The sequence below is a fragment of the Eriocheir sinensis genome, chromosome 17 (genome assembly GCF_024679095.1).
Source record: "Eriocheir sinensis breed Jianghai 21 chromosome 17, ASM2467909v1, whole genome shotgun sequence".
In the NCBI taxonomy this organism is placed as follows: domain Eukaryota; kingdom Metazoa; phylum Arthropoda; class Malacostraca; order Decapoda; family Varunidae; genus Eriocheir; species Eriocheir sinensis.
The window spans coordinates 4,965,898-4,978,158 of NC_066525.1; the positions used below are offsets into that span (position 1 = coordinate 4,965,898).

Here is a 12,261-nt window from a genome sequence, read left to right on the forward strand (position 1 = left end):
AGATATATATATATATATAGATATATATATATATATATATATATATATATATATATATATATATATATATCAGGGTAGCCATACCTGACGTCATGGGATGGTTTATTGAATAATGGCGTCATGCACAAACTTCGGGCTAAGGATGACATGTCGCAGCGTCAGCCAGCTGAGTTTTATCAGGGAGGGAGGTGGCTGGCGAGGGCTGGCTGTGACTGGCTGTGCTGGCTGTCGGCCGAGTGGGAGGTTCCCTTGCTGGGAACGGAGCAGCACGCCAGCCAGCCAGGCAGCCACTGAGCCGCAGCGCCTGGCTGGCTGTGGCCCACAGCCAGTCAGCCACAGCTAGCAGGAGGCAGCCAGAGCCAGCCAGCCACTCAGTCGGTGTGCAGCAGCGGTTGCGCGAGGTCGGAAGACAGCAGTGTTCTGCCTTGCCTCCCGCCGTGTGTGCGTGTGCCGGGGCGGGGGGAGAGGGGCGGCCAGCCAGACCCAGTAAGCAGCACGCCTCTGTGTGTGCCCGTACTCCTGCCCACCGCGGGGCCGTGTGCCGCACGTGTGATACAGCCAGGAAGAACAACAGTGATAATTAATTGTACGTGTGGTAGTGCAACTTGAACGCGCGGCACGGGTGTTGGAGCCAAGGCGGTGCCATTATTTAGGCATGACCTCGTAGGGCGAAGTGCTGGTCCGCGATCCTACAAAGTGTGCGGTGCTTGCGTGGGTGTGCGTGCTGTGGCTGTGCCTCGCGATGTGCTGTCCACTAATTTTGTGATTCTAGTCATTTGTGGTTTGCTACACAACACCGCCACTGCCAACTACGCAACCCTCTTCATTGTTACCGTCACCCGTTTGTTCCCCATACACCTCCGACATGGATGAGTCGGTAAGTGAACAAGGATGAGCTCCGGTCTGTACGCTAATTACTACGATACCTTACCCTCCCGCTTATGCCGCATCGTTTGATCCGTAAGCGATATTGACAGGGATGGAGAACAATAGAGCTGAGAATAAAGTCGCTTTGTTATGCCTGACGCTGTTGTGGATAGTAGCGGAAGCATGGGATATAGTGTGCTGATTTGGCGTGTTGTATAGTGTCCGATGATGTACCCTGCTTGTATCTCATCTAAAAGGTCCTACTGGGTTGGCCAAGACGCTGCTACATGGGTTTTTGGCTGAATATTAATGAAGTGTGAAAGGACAGTTTACCCTCGCTTCGAAATGTTATGATAGATCGAGTCAGTTAGTCAGTTGGGTCATTAGTTATAATTAATAGCTCCCAGTTCCAACCCGCAGGTGGCGAATGAACAAAGCACAAAAAACAACGAGTCTATATCAGGGTCCCCAGCACCAGTTTTTCACCTCCAGTCCCTCCCTGTAGCTTGAGGAGCCAGTGGAGACCTAACCTACAACCGGGGAGGCTTTTTTTTATCCTTTCCCAGTAGGTGCAATCAATCCCTCATATACCTGCGTGTTTTGAATCATATATACGACTCGTGAAAGAAGGTTAGAGGGACTAACAGCAGTGTCCAAGGGTTCATTTCTACAACAGTGCATGGGTGTAGCAACGATCTTTTAAGTTACGTTGGAGGGATAAACGGTAATCTTGAGGCTAACGGACAACGCTGCCTCTCTGTTACACGTGGCGGCAGGTGAGTCAGGCAAGGTGGGCGCCGTGGTGTGGGTAGGAAGCAGGTGACGGTGATGGGTGAGGTGAGGGTCGGCCGAGATCCTTTGTCCCGGAGTGAGGGGAGAGGGCCTGAAGAGAGGTACAGGGGAGAGGGAGAGGTCGGTCATGAGAGCCAAGGTCACTGATGAGGGTATGGATGAAGGGCTTTAATTAGGGTGAAGTTGTGAAGTTAGTAAGGCAGGGTAGGATACTCAGCAATGTGTCACTTTTATGGGTTACTTTTATGGTAAATGAGCCGGGTAGAATACTTAACAATGGGTTTTAAGTTGGATAAATGGGTTACTTTTTTAATGGTTGGATAAAATGGGTTACTTTTATGGTAAATGAGCCGGGTAGGATACTTAGCAATCGGTTTTAAGTTGGATAAATTCAGATTCAACAAAGACATAGGCAAGAATTGGGTCATCAGTAGGTTGGTGGATGAGTGGAACAGGCTCGGCAGTCATGTTGTAAATGCCAAGAGGATAGATACATTAAAAAAAGAGGTTAGATAAATTCATGGATAGTGAGGTCAAGTGGGGGTAGGTTCACAGGAGCTGCCTTGTATAGACCTACCAGCCTCATGCAGACTCCTTATTTTCTTATGTTATCCACGTTGAGAAAATGAGCCTACCGGAGGATTTACATAGATTTACATAGATGGTATATGATTAACGTAGCCTGTTTAACGAGCTCCACGTGGTCGTTGGCTGGCTTTCGTCTTTCTTTGTTTATATTGTGTAGTTAAATGTGGAAGGGGGATGGGGGGGAGGGGGGTAGAAGTCACTGGTTGAGGTTGGGTGGAGTAAGTAAGTACCTGGCGTGTGATTAGTTACGAGAATGGTTCCACTCTCTCTCTCTCTCTCTCTCTCTCTCTCTCTCTCTCTCTCTCTCTCTCTCTCTCTCTCTCTCTCTCTCCAAATTAATCATACCAATGGCCATCAGTTAGGCAGGAATTTTATTAGGATGCGATGCTCTCTATTGTGTGTGTGTGTGTGTGTGTGTGTGTGTGTGTGTGTGTGTGTGTGTGTGTGTGTGTGTGTGTGTGTGTATGTATGTATATATATGTGTGTGTGTGTGTGTGTGTGTGTGTGTGTGTGTGTGTGTCGCCACCACTCACCGTGTATATTTAACCTCCACACCTGCTCACGGTAGGGAAAGTTGGACCAGGTGTATGTGAGAGAGAGAGAGAGAGATGAAGGCTTTACCATAAATTGAAAAGGGGGAAGAATGGAAAAGGGTAAGTGAGAAGGGGTGGCCGCTCTCTCTCTCTCTCTCTCTCTCTCTCTCTCTCTCTCTCTCTCTGTGTGTGTGTGTGTGTGTGTTACGGTACAGGGGGCCGGTCAAGGAACACACACACACACACACACACACACACACACACACACACACACACACACACACACACACACACACGCTTCTCTGCACAAAATGAAACAGAGGAAGATGCCGAATGATAATAAAAAATAACGTGTGTGTGTGTGTGTGTGTGTGTGTGTGTGTGTGTGTGTGTGTGTGTGTGTGATTGGTTCCGTTGTTCAGAGGATGAAACAAAGAGATCAGGTGAAGGAACAGGTATTGAAGGGTAAGGGGGAGGGGGTCTCTCTCTCTCTCTCTCTCTCTCTCTCTCTCTCTCTCTCTCTCTCTCTCTCTCTCTCTCTTTATTATTATTATCATTTTTATGTTATTGTTATTACTTCTATAACAATAACATTAACCTCCCCCTCCTCCTTTTCATCATTATCATTTATTTTCTTATTCATATTTATTTTCCCCTTATTCGTTCATTCCTTTATTTGTCCCACTTACGTCATCCTTTGTTAGTGTCTTTATTGTGACCGCTTTCTTCCTACAATATAAATAAGGATGACGGTGCTGAGTGTATACCTCGTGCGTTTGTTTAAGTGTTTCTGTAAAGGTGTTCTGTAGTGTTGAAGAAGTCACATATAATAAGGTCGTTAGACGCTTCCGCCTCCCGCATCAACTATACCAAACGCCGAAAGAGGAGATTCATCGCTTTCTCATCAGTGTTTATTTTTCACGTTTATGGTAGGAAAGAGTAAACAACAACAACAACAACAACAACAACAACAACTACTACTACTACTACTACTACTACTACTACTACTACTACTACTACTACTACTACTACTACTACTACTACTACAACAACAACTACAACTACTACTACTACTACTACTACTACTACTACTACTCCGACACACAGAAGCTTTGCCATACTACCACCAGGGTCACATAACTACCCCTCCCCCAAATGGAAAAGCCCCGCCCCCCCCTACACACCTCCCCCGAAAACCTTGCCAAATATGTGTGTTAGGGCGAGGAAATGGTTAAGAATATCGCCTGATTTTCTGAACGTCGTATTAGTCTCGATCAAGAATAATGGGTCTGATTTGTCTCCTTTTGGCACGTTTTTCCAGGCGTGGGTAGTCGGTTTTGTTGATTTTTTTTTCTTACTCCTTACGACTGAGTTTGTAATAATTATGTCGACTTAACTAGAAAGAATCAACACTTCTATATATTATAACTTAGCTCCGTCACAGAACGATGGAGTAGGAGGTAAAGGAGTTCCAGAAAAGTGAAGAATTATGTATCATTTGTAGTGTGAATGTTTGTTGTAGTGTTTTAAAGAGCCAAAACACCCACAGAACCTTTAATAAGCACTAACACGAGACTTTTAAAATGATGGCTTGTTGTTGTGAGATGTTGTGGTGGATGTGGTGGCTTATTGTTTGATGCGGCAGAAGCGATGACTCGGAACTTAAAAAAAAAAAAAAAAAAAAAAAAATCCTACACTCTTAACCAACTCCATACCAAAAAGAAAAGGGAATTAGTAAAGCCAAACACTACATACATAACCTTTAATAAATACTGATATGATACTTGGAATGGTGGCTTGTTGTTGTAAGGTGGTGTAGCGGTGGCGGCGGAGGCGAGGGGAGTGTGATCAGGGGTCAAAGTTCACCAGTATTTATTCATCCTTGGGCCTGGCTACGACGCACCCGGAAGTTAGCTACGCCTGAAGTGGGCTGAAGCGACTCCTTATAGACTGTTGAAGGGAAGGAATTGAGGACAGGAAGAGAGGAAAAGGAGGGAGAGAAAAGGGATATCACAGCATTCAGAGAGAGAGAGAGAGAGAGAGAGAGAGAAATGATTGTGAAGAACGGAACTTTTGAGGGAAGGACGGAGGACAGGAAGAGAGGAAAAGGGGGGAGAGAAAAGGGATATCACAGTATTCAGAGAGAGAGAGAGAGAGAGAGAGAGAGAGAGAGAGAGAGAGAGAGAGAGAGAAATGATTATGAAGAACGGAACTTTTGAGGGAAGGACGTATGACGGGAAAAGCGGGAAAATTAATTAATGAAAACTGATACTAAACCATACGAAGGGAAAGAGAGAGGGAAGTGAACTCAGATAGATAGATAGATAGATAGAGAGAGATAGTGATAAGGAAGAAGGAAAGAGAAGGAAAGAGAGAGATCATTGAATAAGAACCTCACCTAACTCACATTTCCTCTCCGTCTTATGCACCAGATAGTAATAATTTGGAAACAAGTAAAGAGAAGCAAAAAGAAAGACCAATGAAAACAAATAACCTAACACACCTTTTCCGACCAAAGAAAACGAATAACCTAACACACCTTTTCCTCCTCTTATGCCCCAGATGATGGCGGACGTGGATCCAGAGACGCTGCTGGAATGGCTGCAAATGGGCCAGGGAGAGGAGCGGGACATGCAGCTGATCGCCCTCGAGCAGCTCTGTATGCTGCTGCTCATGTCCGACAATGTGGACCGCTGCTTCGAGAGGTGAGTACCCGGTGGGGCGGATAAAGGGGTGGTGTTTAGCGGTCTTGTGGTCGTGTTCATGTAGCTACCTTATGGAACGGATAATGTTGTGTTGTTTAGCGGTTTTATGGTCATGGTGTCGAGAGAAAATCACAGCTAGAACGTTGACTTGATTAGGTAAACATCATCGTCAGAGAGAGAGAGAGAGAGAATTATAATAATAACACAACAGAAGGAAGAACAGGGGAAGAGGTGTGATAACCAGAACAAGGAAGGTGAAGCTGCGCGTTGCCTCAGTGTTCAACTCCGTCACATCAGCCGAGTTGTGGGGGATGAAGGGAAGATATTTAACAAAGAGGGGAGGGGGCTGTTGTATTAGGGAGTTGAGGTTATGAAGGGAACTGTCATTAGAGGGGGGGGGTGGAGGGGGGTGAGGGGATGGTGTTTTTGTGTTGCTTGGTGTTGTGCAATAATCGACGGGATGCGAACGTGGGTGTTGGTCCGATGGTGTTGGGCGGGACTGGACAGGTTTTTGTGTTGGTGTGATCCTCCTCTTCTTCCTCCTCCTCTTCCTCTTCCTCCTCCTCCTCCTCCTCCTCCTCCTGTCAGATCCCCAAACGTGTTCCTTCCTCCTTCCCTCGTCTCACCCTCTGCCTCCTCCTCCCTTCTTCTTCTTCACCTCTTTCCTAGTCTTCCTACACCTCCTCCTCCACTCCTCTTCCGTTCCTCCTCCTCCTCTTCATGTTGGCTTTTCCTCCTTCCCTCCATCCATCCTTTCCTTCTCTTTCTTTATTTTCTCTATCGTTTATCATTTTTTCCCTTCTTCCTGTTCTCCTTCACCTTTCTCCTTCACTTCTGTTAGTCCGTTATCTTCCTTTCCTTTTATCTGCATTTCCTCTTTATCCTTTCCTTCCTTCCTTTCCTTCTTGTCCTCTTTTTCCTTCCATTCCTGTTCTCCTTCATTCCCTTTCAGTTTCTCTTGTTCCTTCTTTCCTTTTCCTTTAGGTATACTCCCTCCATCACCCCTTCCCTTCCTTTCTATTTTTCCTTCCTTCCTCCTACTCTTCCTTTCCCATCATGGCTCTCTCCTTCATCCCATTCCCTTCACCTTATCTTACTGTTCATGCCATTTCCTTCCTTTCTTCCCCCTTCTACTTTCCACCTCTTTCTTTCCTCCTCCTTTCCTTCTACTCCTCCTTTTCCACCATGCCTCTCCTCCAATCTCTTCAATTCTCTTCTCTCTCCTCTAAACTTCCCTTCTACCTCCTCTTCCTCCTCCTCTTCCTCCATCTCCCTCCCTCCCTCCTGTCCCTAATCCTCTGGGCCAAGGGTGCCAGACTACGAGGTGCCAGTCCTGAATTTTGGCCTTCTCCTCCCTTCCTTTCCTCCCCCCCCCCTCCGCCCCCTCCATTCCATCCCACCCCCTATGAACTTTGCGTTAGGGTTTTTCTCACTCCCTTGTAAAGTTGTAATCAGTCTTTGTAATGTTAAGACTTATTCCTCAAAGTGATTCTGAGTGGATTTGTGATTAGTTTTTTTTTGTAATATTTACGTTTGTCCCTAAAAAAATAAAAAGTGGAGCCTTCTAATCTTTCCTTCCGTTTTCTTGTGAAGTTCTCCATGCCTTCTGTTCCCTCCCCCCCCCTCCTCTCCTTCTCCAGTGGTCCCTCTTCCATACTTCCCCTTCTGTACTCTCTCCCTCTCCCTTCCCCTTTCTTCCATTACGTTCTCTCCCCCACTTACCTACCCCTTCTTCCATGCCCTTCCCCCTATTTCCAGTCTTTTCCACCTTTTCCAATCATTTCCCCTTTTTCCATTCATTTTCCCCCTTTTTCCAATCATTTCCCCCTTTTCCAATCCCTTTTCCAATCATTTCCCCCCCTTTTCCAATCCGTTTCCCCCTTTTCCAATCTCTTTCCAATCCTTTCCCCTCCTTTTTCCAATCCTTTTCCCCCCTCCCTTCTTCTTCATGCCCTCTTTCCTCACCCCGTCTTTCATGCAGTTTCTCTCTCCTTCTCCATGCCCTTTCTCTCCTACCCTTTCCTCCATACCCTTTCTCCCCACCCACCTTCCACCTTCGTCAATGCCCTTCCTCCCTCCACCCTTCGTTCATGCCCTCTCCCTTCTCTCCACCCTTCGTCAATGCCCATCCCCTCCACCCTTCGTCAATGCCTTTCCTCCCTCCCCCCTTCGTCAATGCCCTTCCTCCCCCTCCACCCTTCGTTCATGCCCTCTCCCTTCCCCCTCTTCGTCAATGCCCTTCCTCCCTTCCCCCTCTTCGTCAATGCCCTTCCTCCCTTCCCTCTCTTCGTCAATGCCTTTCCTCCCTTCCCCCTCTTCGTCAATGCCTTTCCTCCCTCTCCACCATTCGTTCATGCCCTCTCCCTTCTCCCCCTCCTCACATCCCCCTCGCACAGGTAACCCCGGAAGACAGACATACAGACAGGTGTGTGGGGTAGTCAGGGCGACGCATCCCTTCCGTCGCCATGACAACACTTGTGTTAGGACTGCTGCACCTGTACCCTCCCCCTCCCTCCCTCCCCCCTTCTCTCCCACCCCCTTCCTCCCCTGCCTTGGTAATTTTTCATATATATATTATTTTATGGGGGGCGGGGTGGGTGGGGAGTGTTCCTACTTGTCTGTTTTTGTTTTTTGTTTTGTTTTTGTTTGTTTTCGTGTGTGTGTGTGTGTGTGTGTGTGTGTGTGTGTGTGTGTGTGTGTGTGTGTGTGTGTGTGTGTGTGTGTGTTGTTTTACAGTAAAGTTGTCAGCTCAAAGGGGCACAAAAATATACAAAAATGGCCTCGAATATGTAAATATAGAAAGATAGAAAGAAAAATAAATAAATATATGAGAATGAATAACTAAATAAATAAAATACATGTAAATAAAAAAAAAAGTAGAGCCAAATAAAAAAAAATCATGAATTGTTGAATATTCGAAGTCATTATCTGTAACCTCCAACTCCTCTTTTCTCTCCCTCTCTCAATTTCTTCCTCCTCCTCTTCCTCCTCCTCCTCCTCCTTCCCTTCCTCCTCCTCCTCCTCCTCCTCAGTCTCACTCACTCTTAAACCTCTTAGAAGAATCACGTTACCTTTCTTTATATAACATTGGCGTGACTGTTTTTATTATTATTATTATTATTATTATTATTATTATTATTATTATTGGGTTGAAATAGATGTTGAATATGATGTGTGTGGGGCTGAGAGAGAGAGAGAGAGAGAGAGAGAGAGAGAGAGAGAGAGAGAGAGAGAGAGAGAGAGAGAGAGAGAGAGAGCAGGTGTGTTCGTGACCTTTTGGCTCGCGTGTCACTGGAGGTCAAAGCCAAGCCGCTCCGAACCTGCGCCGATCACGTGACCTTTGCACCGGTGAGAGAGAGAGAGAGAGAGAGAGAGAGAGAGAGAATTCTGTTAAAGCAAGAAATGCTCAGTGGAAAAAATAGCCAAAGAGGATAAGAATAACGTCCACTGGGAGCGTGATTCATCCTCTCCCCCCCCCGCCCCCCCGCTCCTCCCCTCCCCCCCCCCCCGTCAAGGAGTATAGCGTTGCGTTAGTTACCAGGTAGTGGCTTGGCTCGGAATGGAAGGAAGGGGGGCGGGGGGGCGGCGGGCAGGGGGCGATACACCTGCTTGAAGGGGCGGCTTTAAGCGGGGCCCAGATCCAGTCGAGGCGAGATCTGGGTCACCGGGACATGTTGTTGCCTCTCTGTATACCTGTCCCTGTTGTTGTTGTTGATGTTGTTCTGTCCATGTTCCTGCTGTTGTTGTAGTTGTTGTTATATAATGGTTGTTGTTTTCGAGTCCAGCATGTGGTCAGACCGTGGGTGTGTCTGTGTCTATGTCTATTCCTTTTTATCATAATCTCTCCTCTTGGTAATGTTCTATGGTGATGATTTTTGTTCACGAGTCCAGTACGTACGTGTGTGATCAGGCCGTGGGTGTCTCTGTGCCTTTTATCATCTCTCTTTTTGGTAATGTTTTATGGTGATTTTTTTCTTCACGAGTCCAGTATACATATGTGATCAGACCGTGGGTGTGTATGTATCTCTGCCTCTTTCATACCCTTCCCCCTTTTTCATGCCGTTTCTTCTTTCCCCCTTCCTTCCTTCCTTCCATACCCTTCCCCAATCGCTTCCTCCTTCCTCCATGCTCCCCTTCCCCACTGTCGAGCCCATCTTTCCATACCCTTCCCCAATCGCTTCCTCCTTCCTCCATGCTCCCCTTCTCCCCTGTCTAGTCCTTCTTTCCATACCCTTCCCCAATCGCTTCCTCCTTCCTCCACGCTCCCCTTCCCCGCTGTCTAGTCCTTCCTTCCTCCATACCCTTCCCTAATCGCTTTCTCCTTCCTCCATGCTCCCCTGTCTGGCTATCACGATGCCTTCTGATGTTGTTATATGGTGTTTGCTGTCCTCGAGTCTAGCTTAAGATCAGAACGTGGGGGAATGGCACACGTAAACACACACCTTGTTTTGGCTGCAGGAGGTGTGGTAGAGGCGCCCTTGGGTTCTCCTGCAGCTCAGTAACTAACTTAATTTTACCCATCGCCAACCTAACCTAACCAAACCTAACAATCTAACCTAACCTAACCTAACTTAATCTAACCCATCGTCAACCTAACCTAACCTAACCAAACCTAAATTAATCTAACCCAACGCTAACCCTACCGAAGCTAACTAACCCAACGCCAACCTAACCTAACCTAACTTAATCTAACCCACCGCCAACCTAACCTAACCTAACTTAATCTAACTCAACGCCAACCTAACCTAACCTAACCAAACCTAACTTAACCCAACGCCAACCTAACCTAACCTAACCAAACCTAACTTAACCCAACGCCAACCTAACCTAACCTAACCAAACCAACGCCGATATTATTGAACATTTCGGCGAGAGAGGAAGAGGAAGAGATTATATAACTTTTCTTCATTAATCTCATTCTTACTCTTTTAACTCCTCTCTCCTTTCTGTTCCATGAAGTCCTAATAATATTTCTCTCGGGCATTTCCAAGGGTACTTTCATGACCCAAGTAATAGTCTAACCCTTCTTCTGTACAATGAACCTAAAAAAAACATTCATTAGAGCCCGATTAATCTCTTTTTCGGGGTTTGGAAATAGTTGATGTTAGAGCTGAAAGCGTCTGGAGAATGCTTGCTCAGGGTCGTGGGATGAAGGTGTTTTGCAGAAGGCGCCGACGTTCTCAGCGCTCCCAGACACTGCCTAATTTTACGTTACCCCTGACCTTGCTTTGCCTGCCGCCCCCCTCCTACCTCCTCCTCCTCCTCCAATACCTATTCCTCTTCTCCTCCTCCTCCCTGCCTTCCCACCTCCTCCTCCTCCTCCTCCCCTCCTTCCTACCTTCCTCACTTTTTATTTCATTTTTTTCCCTTCTCCTCCTTACATGTTCTTTTTCCTCCTCCTTTTTTTTTTTTTACCTCCCTTTCCCTATTCCTCTTCTCTTCCTGCCTTCCCTCCTCCTCCTCCTCCTCTTCCTCCTATACTTATTCCCCTCCCCCTCCTTCCTACCTCCCTCACTTTATATCTTTTTTTCCTTCGTCTCCTCCTTATATGTTCTTTTTCCTCCTCCTCCTCCTCCTCCTCCTTCTTCCTACCTCACTTTTTATTTCGTTTTCTCTTCTCTCCCTTCTCCTCCTCCTCCTTCTTACCCATTCTCCTTTTTCTTTCTCTCCTCCATCTTTCTACTTTCTAACCTTCCTATCTTCGTTTCCTCCTTTTATCCTCTTCCTTTCCCCACCTCCTCCTCCTCCTCCTCCTCTTCTTCCTCCTCCTCATCTTCGTTTCTTCCTTTATCACTTTTCCTCTTCTTATCATCTTCTCTTCCCTTCTCCTCCTTCCTTCCTCCATCTCCCCTCTTCCTATCGTAGTCATACACCTCCTTCCCTCCTCCCTCCCTCTTTCACCTTCTCTCTCTCTTCCCACGTAAACACCTTTTTTTTTTCTCTCTCTCTCTCTCGCTCTCTCCCCGTTCCCCTCTTCCTCCCCTATTCGTCACCCCCTTCTCCCCTTACCTCCCCTTCTTACCTCCCTTACCTACCTACTTCTCACCCTATTTATATATCTCCCCTTCCCCTCCCCTCTCTCTCTCTCCTTACCTCTCTCCCCTCTCCCCCTCCTCCTCTTACGAACTCCTCCCCTCTTCAGCTTTCTCCTTTGTTCTTCTCTCCCCTCTCCCCTTACGCTCCCTCATATTTCCACTTGATAGGCCTCCCTGCTTCCTCTCTCTCTCTCCCCTTCAGATGCCTCCCTCCTGCCCCCTCCTCCTCCCTCTGCTACATACCTACTACCCCTTACTTCTCCTCCTCCTCCTTCCCACCTTCTCCACTCTTCGTTTTATATTTTTTTGTTTCTTCTCTTCCCGTCCTCCTAGTCCTTACCCATTTCCTTCCTCCTCCTCCTCCTTCATTCCTTTCTTCCTTCTTCACTTTTTCCTCGCTGTTATCTTTCCTTCCTCCTTCTCATCCTTCCTTGCCCATTCCGCTTTTCTCTTCCTGTTCTCTTTCTGTTCTCTTCCCCCCCGCCCCTTCCCTCTTACCCGTTTCTTTGCCCCTCATTCTTCTTCACGTCCCTTACCCTCTATTACTTTCCCACTTCAGGGCCGTACTCAGAACTGTAAAAGAGGGAGGTATTTTTCCACTAAATGTGGACCATTGTAACCCCATGCAAGAGGGTTGTGCGGCGAGCAAGGCCAGCCAAATCAGTTTGGGTGTACGGGGCTTTGAAAAATTGACGTTTCTGGGCACATTTTCCTGCTGTTTATTCAGCTATGTTTAGGACA

General features: G+C 47.0%; 1 protein-coding gene across 8 annotated transcripts in view; it reads left to right on the forward strand.

Moving 5' to 3' along the window:
- LOC126999826 (E3 ubiquitin-protein ligase HECTD1-like) overlaps positions 1–12,261 on the forward strand; it is a 110,269-nt gene that overhangs the window by 3,717 nt on the left and 94,291 nt on the right. For 4 of the 8 annotated variants that reach the window (XM_050862839.1, XM_050862840.1, XM_050862844.1 and 1 more), the window contains exons 1-2: positions 318–877; positions 5,343–5,485. In XM_050862839.1, coding sequence (XP_050718796.1) covers positions 866–877; positions 5,343–5,485 — 155 coding nt within the window. In that variant the 5' untranslated portion in view covers positions 318–865. Of the gene's footprint in view, positions 1–316; positions 878–5,342; positions 5,486–12,261 lie in introns of those variants that run through there. The other 4 variants (XM_050862845.1, XM_050862846.1, XM_050862847.1 and 1 more) reach the window with 3 other exon arrangements.